Here is a 16,446-nt window from a genome sequence, read left to right on the forward strand (position 1 = left end):
GATGGGTAACTTGGTTCTCTGTTTTACTTGTGGTCTGGTAACAGTTTTGGTTAATCATACTATTTCTTTCTCTCTTATCACAGGTCTCTTGTGTGCTAAAGTCATGTACAACAATGCCTGAGCTGTGTCAAAGGACTCATCCTTCACACATACTGTATAGCACATTACTATTTTCAAAGTTAGTGTTCACACTGAGGCCGTTGACATTACTTACTCATGGGTCCACTGTTACACCCTGATCATGGAACAAATGTAGTTCAGTAGCTAGCTAGCTCTTGCAAGTAAGTAACTCATATCATGTCATTGAGTTGAATTGCAAGACAAAATGTGTTTTATGTACAGCAGATTTCATCACCAACATCGAAGCTAAATTTATACAATTATACACAAAGCAACATTTTAATTATTGAAATAAATACAGATAATCCACATCAACAGCCTTTGGATCATAATACATTTTGAGAAAAGGAATGCATTTGTTACTGAATGTTTGCAAGATGGCTGCCTATGATAGGCATTGCTTGACTGACTTTTTGAAGGCCGTTGAAATGAAAGGTCATGTACATTGAATTCAAGTTAGGACATTTCCTCTACATTTTAGACAGGCATGGTATTGCTAGTGTTCATGGTTATATTCATATTGAAAATCTCTCAAGTTCCTGAGCTGACATTTGAATGATCACTTTCTCTAGTTCTACATCTCACAAAGTAGATAGCCTAATCATGGAGTCAACATTCATGCCTTTATGTAAGGCAATTGCAGAAGTCCCATTGTATGCTCATACAGTACTTTAGAAACCATTTCTCATTTCAATAATCGATCAATCCGAAGCCAATATACAAAGGGTATGATGATGCACGGATGGACTGCAGACGACACTCATGTGGCTGGCTGTCTCAACATTGTGACATGCCCATCATTGGCCCTCGAAATGTAAACAAAACTACAGTATACACTTTGCATACAGGTACCATAAAGAGGTAGGAAACATAGCACAGCAGTCAGGAGTTTTTTAGTACCTATATTTTTTTGCAAGCAAAACAATCTATTGTGATTGTAGGCTGCTACCCTATGCAATGCAGTACAACCTTGAGTATAACACTAATAGCATGTCATTCAGTGAGTGAGTGTTAATAAGATCCTAATCTCACCCTTCTAATCAGCCTGGAAATATTGCAGTATATTTTTTATGTGAATAAACAAACACATGGAGCAATTGACTGAGAATAAAACTATATTAATGACAGGAGAGCTTAATACCAACGGAAAATGTTCTGGGTACATGTTAAATTCATGCAAAATTGTAGAAAATAAGAATAGAAAGAAAATACAAAATAACAGGAGTTTTACATTGATGAACTACACTGTTTAATAGCAGCAGTAAAGAGCAATGAAAGATACTAATGCTTGAAGGGTGAATTGTTACTAACATAGAAAATAAGATGGAGATCATGTCCTATTTAAGTGAAAATGAATCTCAAATGAACCTGCAATTCAGAACAACCTACAGTATATATAGCCTTGGCCTAAACATTGCTATCAAATGTTAGATGTTCAAAAAGAGGCAGTTGCAGTGATCTCATCCTTCAAGAGCATTAGCTTTTATTAATGAAAAAAAGTTGAGATGGAACCACAAAGAATTCAATAGACATGGGGGCTTCACAAACTCCCCTGTCTAGGGCTTTAAAAGAAGGGCCATGGGCACAAGTACAAAACACTTCATTTTTTTGGTGGGGTTGTCAGTCCCCATACACAAAACTGGCCGAGGTAAAGATTGATTGACGAAAAAGACAGTCTCAGTTTTGATGTTCTCAAATTCAGGTTGTTTGTTCAAGATGAATGGTAACAAGCAAATACTGTGAAACTCAAATGACTGAAAAAGAGCAACATCAATAGAGTAAATAATACTAAATACATTATGTACAAACTCTAAGAACACCATTTTCATTTGTAAAGTCAAGTAGTTCAGTATTTTTTTTAGATTGAGACAACAAAGTTGCATTGACCCACTGGATTGGTCAGCAAAGGCAGATAATCTGTGTAGGGCCTGAGAATATGTTCCCTTTCACTAACTCAATAAGAGCATGCTTGTAGCAAATAGCAGTTACTAACACTTCACCTCATACGGAGTCTCTCTATGGTGCGTCAGAATGTGTATCGAGGGACTACAGTACCTTGACAAGTGATAAGATCTCTATCTATACATAGAGCAGGCTAAGTACTAGGTATGGCAGGCACCTGACCTGTATTTAGTTTTGCATCTTGGTTCTTGGATAGTTTCAAAAATAATGGTGTGTGTGTGTGTGTGTGTGTGTGTGTGTGTGTGTGTGAGAGAGAGAGAGAGATAGTTCTCTCTGTAACATATCAAATCTGTCACGCATCCTCCCTTCCATTCCAATACAACAACAGTAAAGACAGACATGACCAATCAAAAATGCACTGACCACTGAACGCACACCAACGGCTCAAGCTCAACCCAGATGAACCATCTTCCTCCTTATTTATTCACATCTGTAAACTCAAATTTAATCCAGAAGCTCAAATAAAAATAGATAAATAAAATAACTGCTGCACCTTTGACCTGAAACAGTTCCAAAACAAACAGCTAATCCTCTTCCTCCCTTTTAAAAAATGTCATCCTCCAGTACAAAAAAACTATATCAAATGAAGGTCTTGCAGCTTCTTGCTAGAGAAATAAATCATTCTCGTTTTTAAATACAGTGTTGCGGACAGGCAGTAGGTAGGTATGTACAGGTGAGCCCTCCTCTCCTCTACCATTGATCCCTCGCTCCCTGGCGCTGAGAGAGGGACGGTGCGGTCAGTGGGGCCGACTGCTGGACTCAGACACCTGCCGTTTACGGGGAGTACCGTAACCGTTAAGGCTGCTGTTCAGGCGTTTGGTCAGACCACCGTTCAGAATGTCCTGGATGTGCTGAACTATAAGGTTTATGGCAACTGTAAGGAGAGGGAAGAAAGCATTCAGAGGGCATTGAAGGATAATCTCACAAGGTTTTCCATTCCGCTCTTATCCAGATAAAATGAAAGCAGAACAAGTTCCAGAATTTAAAAGCATCACAATTTCACTAATAAGGCCTGCAAATAAGTGAGAAATCTACAATTGACCTTGCCATTCCAAAACAGAGACAGTCAAACATTCCCAGGACAAAACAGTCAATCTAGTCTGATTTCCATAGCATGTCACACCATCTATCACACCATCTATCTCAGAACAGAAGAGCCATCCCTTACAGTCACATCAGCCTTTAGTAAGTTTACTATCGTAGGGTAAGAGACTGCACTGATTACCAACGTAAATGACGGACTATGGGGAGCCGTGTTCCAATAATAAGTCAGTAGTGTTTGTCACATACCAGCATACTCGCTTGCTTACATAAGGTAGCCATCTTGAGAAACAAAGTCAAAAACTCACCAAGATTATCTGCTCCTCTGGGAATGATCACGTCAGCGCACTTCTTGGTCTACAGATGGAGAAGAAATAAATATGATTAGCAATACGATCTGAACCAGGGCCAGGGGGTTCAATACCTTTCAAGAGGAGGTCCATCCGTGCAACAACTAACAATGACACAAATAGATTGATCCAAGGTTGTTAAAATATTTGTTGTGGCAGTATCATAGCTAGGTACTCACTGGCAGACAGAACTCCTCAAAGGCAGGCTTAACAAAGGTGATGTATTGCGTTAGCACCTGCTCCAGATCCCTACCTCGCTCGCCGATGTCTCTGAGCACTGGAGAGGGAACACAGAACAGGAGTGGAGCTGTCAGTATGATTTTTCCGGGATTCTTACGAAGCTAGTAGGCGTCTACATCTTTTGTCTGTAATGTCTTTTCAATATATGTTGGACCCCAGTAAGACTAACTGTCGCCATTGGCGTCAGCTAATGGAGATTGTGATAAATCAAAATCATTCATGTCCTCCAGGCCCTATATTGGAAGTCCACTGCTGTCTTTTTACAATTCACAAGTGTCATGTTTGATGCATTTCACCCAATGAAATGGGAAATATACATGTCTAGCGTTTTACCTCTGCGTGAGAGCCGTGTGTCTGCGTCTGTGTCCACAAACAGCTTCATCTGGAACAGGTCCCTGATCTCCTGAGAGTAGAACATCAAGATGCCCTCGAACAGCACCACGTCTGCTGGGTACACCATCACCACCTCCTCCTTCCTGATACACACACCCACCGGGGAGAGGACAATGTGTATGAGGTGTGTGTGTGTGTGTGTGGTGTGTGTGTCCGGACCACTAACCTGGAATGGGTGACAAAGTCATACACTGGGATTTGCACTGTTTTGCCCTCCAAGATGTCCCACAACGTTTTCACGATGAGCTCGTTGTCAAATGCATCTGAGAAGAGGAAGAGAGAGGACGAAGGAACTCAGAACCATGGTGTGTCTGTGTCTCCATGTCTGCTGGTGCCACCGTGCCAGACCATAGGATATAGATCTAATCCCCACAAGGAGATGACATCTGGGATAGAATATATGCTTATATGGCTGGCAGATGCATGCTGGCCAGCCAACCCTTACAATATATGCCAGAATCAGAGCTAGCCAGCCAGCCCAGACTGGCTAAGATATATCACACACAGCCAGCCAGTCAGTCAGCCAACCAGTCAGTCAGCCCAGACTGACTAAGATATCACAGCCAGCCAAACACAAAGCCAGACTGCAATGACTAAGACGTAGGTTGTGTCCGAAATAGCATTTCCTATTTAGTGCACTGCTTTTGACCAGGGCCCATACAGTATCTACCACACTGTCTGAGACAGACTGCTGAGTATCTACTCTGAGACAGAATTTCAACACAGCAGTCTATCGCTGGCCATCAGGGGACGCAAGGCAGGACATTCAGAAACCTTTGGTTCTCCCCTGGAATTCTGATCATTCTACTTCTAAGAACTGGAAGGGAAAGCCAAACAGAAGTATTACACATTATGAAACTCATTTGAATAGAAACAAAATCATGCAACCATTTGTTTTCAATGAGAGAAGAGCAAGGGGAAGTGAGAGTGGAGTCATCTATTACACTGGAAACCAAGAGATACAGTACCAGTCAAAAGTTTGGACACACCTACTTATTCAAGGCTTTTGCGCTTAGCGGTCATCAAGGCAAAGGGTGGCTACTTTGAAGAATATCAAATCTGAAATATATTTTGATTTGTTTAACACTTTTTTGGTTACTACATGATTCCATATGTGTTATTTCATAGTTTTGATGTCTTCACTATTATTCTACAACGTAGAAAATAGTAAAAAACTAAGAAAAACCCTCAAATGAGCAGGTGTGTAAACTTTTGACTGGTGCTGTAGCTACATTTGATAGTTGGTAAAATATTCCGTACATACATTTTTTTTTTAAAGAGTAACTATTTAGCAACTGACACACTGTAATGTATCCAGATGTATAGATAAATAAATAGATGAGCTAAATACCTGGGTGGTCGAAGTTGAACTGTCCCTTCAGTGCCTTGGCCTTCTGGTCTGGTGTAAGGACCCTGTAGAAGCTGTCTTGGCTGAGGATAGCCACCTGGCGCTGGTGATGGTCAATCTTGTTCTGGCCAAGCAGCTCCATGATCTTACCGCAGACAGAACTCTGGCCGGGGGAGGAGGAGGATGAGGAGAAGAAACAGAGAGGATATCAAGTTATTAACAGTCTGTCTGGTTGTGATCTGAAGTAAGTGTGATGTGGTTTTGATGTGTTCATTGAGATTTGGAGATAAAAGCATGTCAAAAATATGAATGTGTCATAAAACATACATTGATATATCAGACTATGACAGAGATGGATGCAGTATATTAGAAGACACATTTGCAGCTATGCACAATAGCTCAACGTGTGGTCACCTTGCCTGGTTTCCAGCTGACTACAATATGCACGGTTAAGACTGTAACATAATTTTTAACACATGAAGTCCAAACCAGACATTAACATGCGTTTACTTTGTAGTAATTTCTTGTAGATAAATGTAGAAAATTTGTGCAGATAAAAAAAGCAGATAAGAAATTATTGAAATCTTTCACATGTAGAGCCTCTAGCCCTGCGCAATATGCCTTAACCAACCATTTAGTTTCACATCCCACATATGTGGTGACATCACCTGGTTTAAACGTCTCTAGAGACAATATCTCTCTCATCATCACTCAATGCCTAGGTTTACCCCCAATGTACTCACATCCTACCATTACTATGGTTTCATGCATGTTAACATTAGAAGCCTCCTCCCTAAGTTTGTTTTATTCACTGCTTTAGCACACTCTGCCAATGTCTGAATCCTGGCTTAGGAAGACCACCAAAAACCCTGACATTTCCATCCCTAACTACAACATCTTCCGACAAAATAGAACTGCCAAAGGGGACGGTGTTGCAATCTACTGCAGAGATACCCTGCAGAGTTCTGTCTTACTATCCAGGTCTGTACCCAAACAATGAGCTTCTACTTTTAAAAGTTCACCTTTCCAGAAACAAGTCTCTCACCGTTGCCGCTTGCTATATACCACCCTCTGCCCCAGGTGTGCCCTGGACACCATATGTGAATTGATTGCCCCCCCATCTATCTTCAGAGTTTGTGCTGCTAGGTGACCTAAACTGGGACATGCTTAATGCCCCGGCCATCCTACAATCTAAGCTTGATGCCCTCAATCTCACACAAATTATCAATGAACCCACTAGGTACAACCCCAAATCCGTAAACACGGGCACCCTCATAGAAATCATCCTAACCAACTTGCCCTCCAAATACACCTCTGCTATTTTCAACCAAGATCTCAGTGATAACTGCCTCATTGCCTGCATCCGTAATGGGTCTGTGATCAAACGACCACCCCTCATCACTGTCAAACGCTCCCTAAAACACTTCAGCGAGCAGGCCTTTCTAATCAACCTGGCCCGGGTATCCTGGAAGGATATTGACCTCATCCTGTCAGTAGAGGATGCCTGGTTATTCTTTAAAAGTGCCTTCCTCACCATCTTAAATAAGCATGCCCCATTCCAAAAATGTAGAACCAGGAACAGATATAGCTCTTGGTTCTCTCCAGACCTGACTGCCCTTGACCAGCACAAAAACATCCTGTGCGTTCTGCATTAGCATCGAATAGCCCCCGTGATATGCAACTTTTCAGGGAAGTTAGGAACCAACATACACAGGCAGTTAGGAAAGCTAAGGCTAGCTTTTTCAAGCAGAAATGTTCATCCTGTAGCACAAACTCCAAAAAGTTCTGGGACACTAAAGTCCATGGAGAATAAGAGCACCTCCTCCCAGCTGCACACTGCACTGAGACTAGGAAACACTGTCACCACCGATAAATCCACTATAATTGAGAATTTCAATAAGCATTTTTCTACGGCTAGCCATGCTTTCCACTTGGCTACCCCTACCTCGATCAACAGCCCTGCACCCACCACAGCAACTTGCCCAAGCCTCCCCCATTTCTCCTTTACCCAAATCCAGATAGCTGATGTTCTGAAAGAGCTGCAAAATCTGGACCCCTATAAATCAGCCGGGCTAGACAATCTGGACCCTCTCTTTCTAAAATGATCAGCCGAAATTGTTGCAACCCCAATTACTAGCCTGTTCAACCTCTCTTTCGTATTGTCTGAGATTCGCAAAGATTGGAAAGCTGCCGCGGTCATCCCCTCTTCAAAGGGGGAGACACTCTAGACCCAAACTGCTACAGACCTATATCTATTCTACCCTGCCTTTCTAAGGTCTTAGAAAGCCAAGTTAACAAACAGATTACCGACCATTTCGAATCCCACCGTACCTTCTCCTCTATCCAATCTGGTTTCAGAGCTGGTCATGGGTGCACCTCAGCCACACTCAAGGTCCTAAATGATATCGTAACCGCCATCGATAAGAGACATTACTATGCAGTCGTATTCATCGACCTGGCCACCGCATTCTTATCGGCAGACTCAACAGCCTTGGTTTCTCAAATGATTGCCTAGCCTGGTTCACCAACTACTTCTCTGATAGAGTTCAGTGTGTCAAATCGGAGGGCTTGATGTCCGGACCTCTGGCAGTCTCTATGGGGGTGCCACAGGGTTCAATTCTCGGGCCGACTCTCTTCTCTGGATACATCAATGATGTCGCTCTTGCTGCGGGTGACTCTCTGATCCACCTCTATGCAGACGACACCATTCTCTATACCTCTGGCCCTTCTTTGGACACTGTTAACTAACCTCCAGACGAGCTTCAATGCCATACAACTCTCCTTCCGTGGCCTCCAACTACTCTTAAATGCAAGTAAAACTAAATGCATGCTATTCAACCGATCGTTGCCCGCACCTGCCCGCCCATCCAGCATCACTACTCTGGACGGTTCTGACTTAGAATACGTGGACAACTACAAATAACTAGGTGTCTGGTTAGACTGTAAACTCTCTTTCCAGACTCACTCTAAGCATCTCCAATCCAAAGTTAAATCTAGAATTGGCTTCCTATTTTGCAACAAAGCATCCTTCACTCATGCTGCCAAACATACCCTTGTAAAACTGACCATCCTACCAATCCTCGACTTTGGCGATGTCATTTACAAAATAGCCTCCAACACTCCACTCAACAAATTGGATGCAGTCTATCACAGTGCCATCCGTTTGGTCACCAAAGCCCCATATACTACCCACCACTGCGACCTGTACGCTCTCGTTGGCTGGCCCTCGCTTCATACTCGCCGCCAAACCCACTGGCTCCAGGTCATCTACAAGTCTCTGCTAGGTAAAGCTCCGCCTTATCTCAGCTCACTGGTCACCATAGCAGCACCCACCCGTAGCACGCTCTCCAGCAGGAATATCTCACTGGTCACCCCCAAAGCCAATTCTTCCTTTGGCCGCCTTTCCTTCCAGTTCTTTGCTGCCAATGACTGGACCGAACTGCAAAAATCGCTGAAGCTGGAGACTCATATCTCCCTCACTAGCTTTAAGCACCAGCTGTCACAGCAGCTCATTGATCACTGCACCTGTACATAGCCCATCTGTAAATAGCCCATCCAACTACCTCCTCCCCATACTGTATTTATTTATTAATTTTACTCCTTTGCACCCCAGTATCTCTACTTGCACATTCATTTTCTGCACATCTACCACTCCAGTGTTTAATTGCTATATTGTAATTACTTCGCCACCATGGCCTATTTATTGCCTTACCTCCCTTATCCTACCTCATTTGCACACACTGTATGTAGACTTTCTCTACTGTATTATTGACTATGTTTGTTTATTCCATGTGTAACTCTGTGTTGTTGTATGTGTCGAACTGCTTTGCTTTATCTTGGCCAGGTCGCAGTTGCAAATGAGAACTTGTTCTCAACTAGCCTACCTGGTTAAATAAAGGTGAAATAAAATAAACATCCTCTATGAAATGCTGTTCTGGAACATGAATTGTGGTCCACCTGACATTCCTTTGCATGTAATATTTCTTGGTATCATACCCCACAACAAACGGAAGAGACTAAACTACCACTAGGGCCACCTGTTCAACAGACATTGTTTTTCTTGTTCTGACAAACTTTACAGTTGTAGTTTAGGCATTGTGTATGTGTGTATGGCTGTGTGCGTACCAGCATGTGTGTGTCCATGAAGTCTGTAGGGCCCAGGCTGCGGATTATTAGTTAAATGGATGAGAGTGTGACCAGGACTGGTGACAAGCATTTCAGCTGGCAGTCAGGGAGTAGAGCTCAGAGATGAGAGGAATGCTCAGTGTGGATTAAACATACAAAGAAGGCCAAGTATAGCCCCATCAAAGAAGGTATTGTTGCACGGCCATCTTGTGATACCCCTTCTTCTTTGACATCCTTGAACTATTCCCTCTGAATATAGAATAATGAATTAACTTGTATTGACTCTAGACACATTTATTCTGCTTTATCTTCTTGAAAATATCTTTGCCCCGTCTGAGCTCTTTCCAAGGCGACACTTTTGTATTCTTCACTGATGGCTAGCATGCATTTTCCCCTTTGCTGCAATACATGCATTTTCCCTTATGCAGGTTCACCTAGGCCTATTGTCTGTTGCCAGTTATCTCTGTTTTTCTGATCTCTGGTAGGCCTGAAGTAAGCAGTTAGATTTTCATTGCAGTTGCCTGGTGGCCCGTGTAGGTTCAGTGGTCTATGAATAGTGCCTTGCTATTGACTGACTGCCATCCTGTTGTCTTCTCTGGTGTGTCTCAGACTCAATCAGGGTCAGGGCCGCCTTAAAAGGGACATTTCAAAAATGTTCATATTAATCATCTCATGCACCACCCCAACATCAACATATGTCAAAATGGAAGATTTCTAGGTTTGTAGTAAAAATATGGAGGAAGTGTTTCCAATGACATCAACCAATTAGTAGGCAATTAGTCGTCAATGCCTCCTCATAATTGGTTAAAATCCCATGACACACACTGATGATGTCATTGGAAACACTTATCTTCCTCTTTTTTTTGTAATTGGGGAAATGTTTGCATGACCCCGTTACAAACAGGCCCATTTTAAACACATTCTTGCCTGATATGCCTTTCATACCTCCCGTGGACATGCCAGCATGCTGGTGACGAGTGGTAGTAGTGGTGTGCAGATGTGGTTGGGCATTTATTTGAATAAATCCATTGAATATACACCATCAAAAATAAATCCATTATTAATTTGTTTGAGCAGGTCCTAAGAAACATTACAAGACTAATAAAATATTTTCAAAAGAATAGAAAAGCATATATAAAAATCATTAGTTTGTTATTTTGTTCATTAAAACAGACAAGAAACACCTATTCAATCACAGTCAACACACATATTATATATTAAGAATATTATGGAATATAAAATTCTGGAATATATTTTCCTAACACAACTTGTGTCACGTGAACATGTGGAACCGCTGTCATATAAAAAAAGTGATTTTTGAAACAGAGCCCAAGTCCATGCTTTTTTAATCCACGTTTCATCGCCTTCCTACCCTCACTCCACTTTGTTAGGGAGCAGGCATAGGGTTTTATCTTCTCTCAGGGAGACGGTGGAAAAACAAAACAGAACACAAGAAGTAACAGTAACTTCCTTCAGAGGGGCCGGGGGGGTTAACAACATTTCTGAACACCTGCCAAATGCCACCTGTCAAATGACTATGTAGTTTCAGTCAAATTAAGGTTAACTAAAAAATACGTCCTAAAAATTGGTTAATGTAAACAAGCCTTGATGCATCTGAAAGGCCATAACAGTTTACCTGTTTACCTAACCAGACAGACAATTGTGAATATTGTCTAGACTAAGACAAAACAACCCAGTGGGCTAGATAATACAGATATCACTTTATAATTCATAGTATGACTTTGGCATGGTTGAATTCAGCCTACTGTGTCTTGGGAAAAAATTACATTTATTTATTGTACCATGACTAACAGTAGACTACATTGGAAAAGAAGCAGCTGGCTGATGTAGGCCTAGCCTTTATTATATATAGAATATACTAGATGACTGACAGGGGGCGCTGTTTTGAAGTCACTGCATCCCCATTTTACTATTCCCCCACCATTGTAAAAAAGATTTTGAAAGCTATAAAATGCATTTATTAATGTCTACATTAGTTTTGCCACGTTTATTCAATTGCAGTCACCTTAATGCATATACTTTAAATTATGTCAGCTAAACATATGAATTAAAAATAAGAAAATAGAAAATACATTTTCCTTAAAGTAGATTTTGTTTAGAGAGTAGGCCTGCTAATGTAACTGTCCCCACTATAACAAAACCATTTCCCTTTTTCACCTTTAGGTTTTATGGGTATTATGACACCTCCACTGTGGGGCTCTATAGGAATTGATGGTATTCTACAGTATTTCAATTAGAGGTCAAACAGGGAAATGGTTCTAATCATTTTTCCACCGTTCATTTTTCCCATAGGGGATTTTAGAAACACTTAAAATAAGGGATGTGTTCTTTGTAGGCTTACCCTGGAGTGACATTTTGATAACCATGTAAATCTCTCTCGGACAAGGTGACTTTTATCAATATATTCGGCTCTATTTACTCTGATTCGAAAATGCTAAATAGCATCAAAGTAGACATTATGCAAGACTACAAATCCCTGCAAGCTCCTGCACCTCATCTCTAGCTGACACCTTTGCTAACAAGTATTGTGTCAATTTAAAACTTTCACAAGACAGTTCACAGAATTGTCAATTTAAATGTAGCCAATTTATTCATTACTACATTTAGCTAACATTAGATAGTTAATCCAGAGATTCTTACCTTTGCCTCGATTCGACAGGCTCGTTCAGATCATCATGACATTTGTAGTTATTTATGATAGCCACATTAGCAGCTAATTAGCATTTCATTTGTTGGGGATTTATTATTTATTTACCCCGGACAACGCCGGGCCAATTGTGCTCCGCCCTATGGGACTCCAATCACAGCCGGTTGTAATACAGCCTGGACTCAAACCAGGGTGTCTGTAGTGACACATCTAGCACTGAGATGCAGTGCCTTAGACTGCTGCACCACTCGGGAGCCCATTGATAATATATTGATGAAATTCACCTTGTCCGTAAAAGATTCCCATGGTTAACAAAACATCACGCCAGGGTAAGTCTACACGAACATAGCCCTTATTTTAAGTGTTTCTAAAATCCCCTAAAGGAAAAATGAATGGTGGAAAAACAATTGGAACCATTTCCCTGTTTGACCGCTATGTTATGGGTATTATGACTACTGTGGTAATCTATGGAGGACTGAGTCTTCTTAGGAATACCAATATGGCAGACCGGAGGCTTCAAAACCTCTCATTGGCCAATTCATAGCACTTGCAATCTAGTGTTTATATACATTATTGTCTGTTACACATTACTGTGCCACTGAACCATTCTAGTGTATTATGGCGAATATGCCGTGTTTTCACTGATCGACAGGCACAATCAGTTGGTCGTTGACGCAGTCAATAAACAATAACAATTGGTTGGATAACTGTATGGCTCCTATGAATAACAAACAATTAGTTCGTAACGGATTGTATGTGAATGTCACTGCCAATATATTTGTCGGGAGCAGACACCGGCTTTGTCCTTCGATCGCTCACATAAACTGTTAAGATTTCCGTTAGATTTCCCCACCCCCACGATGGTCACGGTCTCCGCTAGAGTTATTAAAAACATTGCAGATAAATTGTGGCTACTTGGATTTGTTTCTTGCTACATTATAGAGCGAGAATGACAGCCATCCAAGATTCCATCGGATGGAATGACCAGCAGCATTAGCCAGACAGCTGTGACATGCCTCCTAACAAAAGGTGCTGTAAGGCTGGACTATATCTTAGATTGTACAATATTCAATAACTAATCGGCCAGACTACATTGACATGATATGTAAAGAGAATATATCCGAAAAGACAGGATAAAAGGGGCCCTCTTTGTTAAGCAAAGTATTGATTTTCTGTCTGGGTTGTCATAAATACCCTTTCTGAATTTAAATATTCATAGTCAGAATAGATTAATCGTGAAATACATGTTTCAAGGAGGTTTGTGGAAATGTTGAATTATTTGTACACTATTTGATAGGGCTATTAGGACAGTCCTCTACAGTCACATAAGTGAGCTAAATTCTTTCCAAACAGTGGCCTATACCTATCATCTTAAACAATTCATGTTTTTCCTGAAATTATTAAAGAACAAACTAGCTTTGATGGAACAAATGTGACATTCATTCATTGGTCTATCATGAACCACGCGGTCAGTGCGTTCTCATATTTCAACCACGTTGACAATTCCATGTCACTGTTTACAGGCTAGAAAAACAGGACATTTCTAATTCATAGAAAATCTTAATGCCAACCTTGCCACTGGCAGTCCCTCCGGCTACCCCGATGAGGAAAGGTTGCCGTGTAACATTCTCGTTTTCGACTTGACTGTCCAGTCTTGTCTCGCTGTCGCCTGCCATGCTTGCTATAAGCGCATACTGACGCACGGAGGTGGTTTTGCTCTGACTGCGCTCCTCCCTTTTTTCAGTTGTGCATTTGCTTTGATGCTCTGAGTGTGCGTGGATATCAATCCAGCTTTTTGTAGCCTGCTTGAAATGCAGAGCGTTTACATAAGGTTTACATGTTATTGAAATTATCAGAACTATTTATCAGATAGGCCTATTGTGGACTATCGCTACATTTTGATTGTCAGCTCAGACAAATTTACATTAATTGTAGTGTGTGTGTGTGTGAGAGAGAGAGAGATTCCCTCCCACATATGCCCCCCTAGACACAACTGCGACAACATAACCAACAAAAACGTGTCACATCTCCTGCAGCTCTCTCACATGCTGGGTATGTACATAGTCAACGGTAGGCTTCGAGGGGACTCCTACCATAGGTACACCTATAGGTCATCCCTTGGCAGTAGTACTACTTCATCACTGACCTCAACCCAGAGTCTCTCTGAGCGTTCAGTCAGTCCACTGACACCCCCATCAGATCACAGCAAAATCACAGTCTACTTGAACAGAGCAATACTCATCCAAAAGGCATCAAAGCCAAAGGAACTGAATAATATTTAGAAATGCTATAGCTGGAAGGAAAGTAGTGTGGAAACCTACAAAAACAAACAATTGGGCAACAACAAATTTAATCCCTTTTAGACAACTTCCTGGACAAAACATTTCGCTGTAATAGTGAAAACTTGGCAGTAGAAAACCTAAATCAAATCTAAGTTTATTTTTCATGTGCGCCGAATACAACAGGTGTAGACCTTACAGTGAAATGCTTACTTACAGGCTCTAACCAATAGTGCAAAAAAGGTGTTAGGTGAACAATAGGTAAGTAAAGAAATAAAACAACAGTAAAAAGACAGGCTATATACAGTAGCGAGGCTATAAAAGTAGCGAGGCTACATACAGACACCGGTTAGTCAGGCTGATTGAGGTAGTATGTACATGTAGATATGGTTAAAGTGACTATGCATATATGATGAACAGAGAGTAGCAGTAGCGTATAAGAGGGGTTGGCGGGTGGTGGGTGGTGGGTGGCGGGACACAATGCAGATAGCCCGGTTAGCCTTATTGCCGTGTAACATTCTCGTTTTCGACTTGACTGTCCAGTCTTGTCTCGCTGTCGCCTGCCATGCTTGCTAAAAGCGCATACACGTCCCGTGTGGCTCAGTTGGTAGAGCATGGTGTTTGCAACGCCAGGGTTGTGGGTTCCATTCCCACGGGGTACCATTACGGGAAAAAAACATGTATGAAATGTATGCATTCACTACTTTAAGTCGCTCTGGATAAGAGCGTCTGCTAAATGACTAAAATGTAAATGTAATACTGACACACGGAGGTGGTTTGACAGTTTGACAGTATATATGACCTCTCAGCTTCCCAATCAAATCTAAACAATTCAAGCAGACAACCTAAGAAAATTAACAACAATGACAAATGGTTTGATGAAGAATGCAAAAACCTAAGAAAGAAATTGAGAAATGTATCCAACCAAAAACATAGAGCCCAGAAAACCAAGGCCTACGCCTTCACTATGGTGAAAACACTAAAACAATACAGAAATAAACTACGGAAAAAGAAGGAACAGCATGTCAGAAATCAGCTCAATGTAATTGAAGAATCCATAGAATCTAACCACTTCTGGGGAAATTGGAACACACTAAACAAACAACAACAGGAAGTGTTATCTCTCCAAAACAGAGATGTATGGATAATTATTTTATAAACTAGGCAAGTCAGTTAAGAACAAATTCTTATTTACAATGACGGCTTACCGGGTTAACTGACTTGTTCAGAACGACAGATTTTTGCTTTGTCTGCTCTGGGATTCAATCCAGCAACCTTTCGGTTACTGGACCAATGCTCTAACCACTAGGCTACCTGCTGCCCCAAAGCACTTCTCCAATATTTGTGTCTCTATAACAAAGAACAAACAGCAAAAACATATACATGATCAAATACAAATCTTCAAATCAACTTTTAAAGATTACCAGAAACCACTGGATTCTCCAATTACATTGAATGAACTACAGGACAAAATAAAAACCCTCCAACCCGAAAAGGCCTGTGGCATTGATGGTATCCTAAATGAAATTATAAAATATACAGACCACGAGTTCCAATTGGCTATACTTAAACTCTTTAACATCATCCTCAGCTCTGGCATTTTCCCCAATATTTGGAACCAAGGACTGATCACCCCAATCCACAAAAGTGGAGACTAATTTGACCCCAATAACTACCATGGGATATGCATCAACAGCAACTTTGGGGAAATCCTCTGCATTATCATTAACAGCAGACTTGTACATTTCTTCAGTGAAAACAATGTACTGAGCAAATGTCAAATTGGCTTTTTACCAAATGAATATACAACAGACCACGTATTCACCCTGCACACCCTAACTGACAAACAAACAAACCAAATCAATGGCAATGTCTTCTCATGCTTTGTTGATTTCAAACAAGCTTTTCATTCAATTTGTC

At 41.2% G+C, this 16,446-nt stretch overlaps 1 protein-coding gene across 2 annotated transcripts; it reads right to left on the reverse strand.

Annotated features, from left to right (window-relative positions):
* Positions 1–1,217: 1,217 nt before the first annotated feature.
* Positions 1,218–15,094, reverse strand: LOC115158683 (uridine-cytidine kinase 2-A). Of its 2 annotated transcripts, XM_029707884.1 has the most exons (8): positions 15,043–15,094; positions 13,819–13,872; positions 5,458–5,617; positions 4,273–4,369; positions 4,047–4,189; positions 3,653–3,750; positions 3,432–3,480; positions 1,218–2,956 (listed from the first exon to the last, which is right to left on the reverse strand). In XM_029707884.1, exons 1-8 carry the CDS (start codon positions 15,091–15,093, stop codon positions 2,820–2,822), a joined length of 789 nt encoding a protein of 262 aa, XP_029563744.1. In that variant the 5' UTR covers position 15,094; the 3' UTR covers positions 1,218–2,819. The 2 variants fall into 2 exon arrangements, with proteins under 2 accessions (XP_029563744.1, XP_029563743.1); XM_029707883.1 differs by lacking the exon at positions 15,043–15,094 and having other exon boundaries at positions 13,819–13,980.
* Between the last annotated feature and the right edge of the window lie 1,352 nt (positions 15,095–16,446).

The sequence above is a fragment of the Salmo trutta genome, chromosome 22 (genome assembly GCF_901001165.1).
Source record: "Salmo trutta chromosome 22, fSalTru1.1, whole genome shotgun sequence".
In the NCBI taxonomy this organism is placed as follows: domain Eukaryota; kingdom Metazoa; phylum Chordata; class Actinopteri; order Salmoniformes; family Salmonidae; genus Salmo; species Salmo trutta.

Bases quoted from the DNA above. Each gene is read 5' to 3' on its own strand.
- LOC115158683 (XM_029707884.1), bottom strand. From the start codon at position 15,093: ATGGCAGGCGACAGCGAGACAAGACTGGACAGTCAAGTCGAAAACGAG. The intron at 4,370-5,457 runs GTATTTAGCTCA...TCCTCTTCTCAG, and splicing joins GTTCAACTTCGACCACCCAG to ATGCATTTGACAACGAGCTC. The intron at 3,751-4,046 runs GTAAAACGCTAG...TTCCCTCTCCAG, and splicing joins CACACGGCTCTCACGCAGAG to TGCTCAGAGACATCGGCGAG.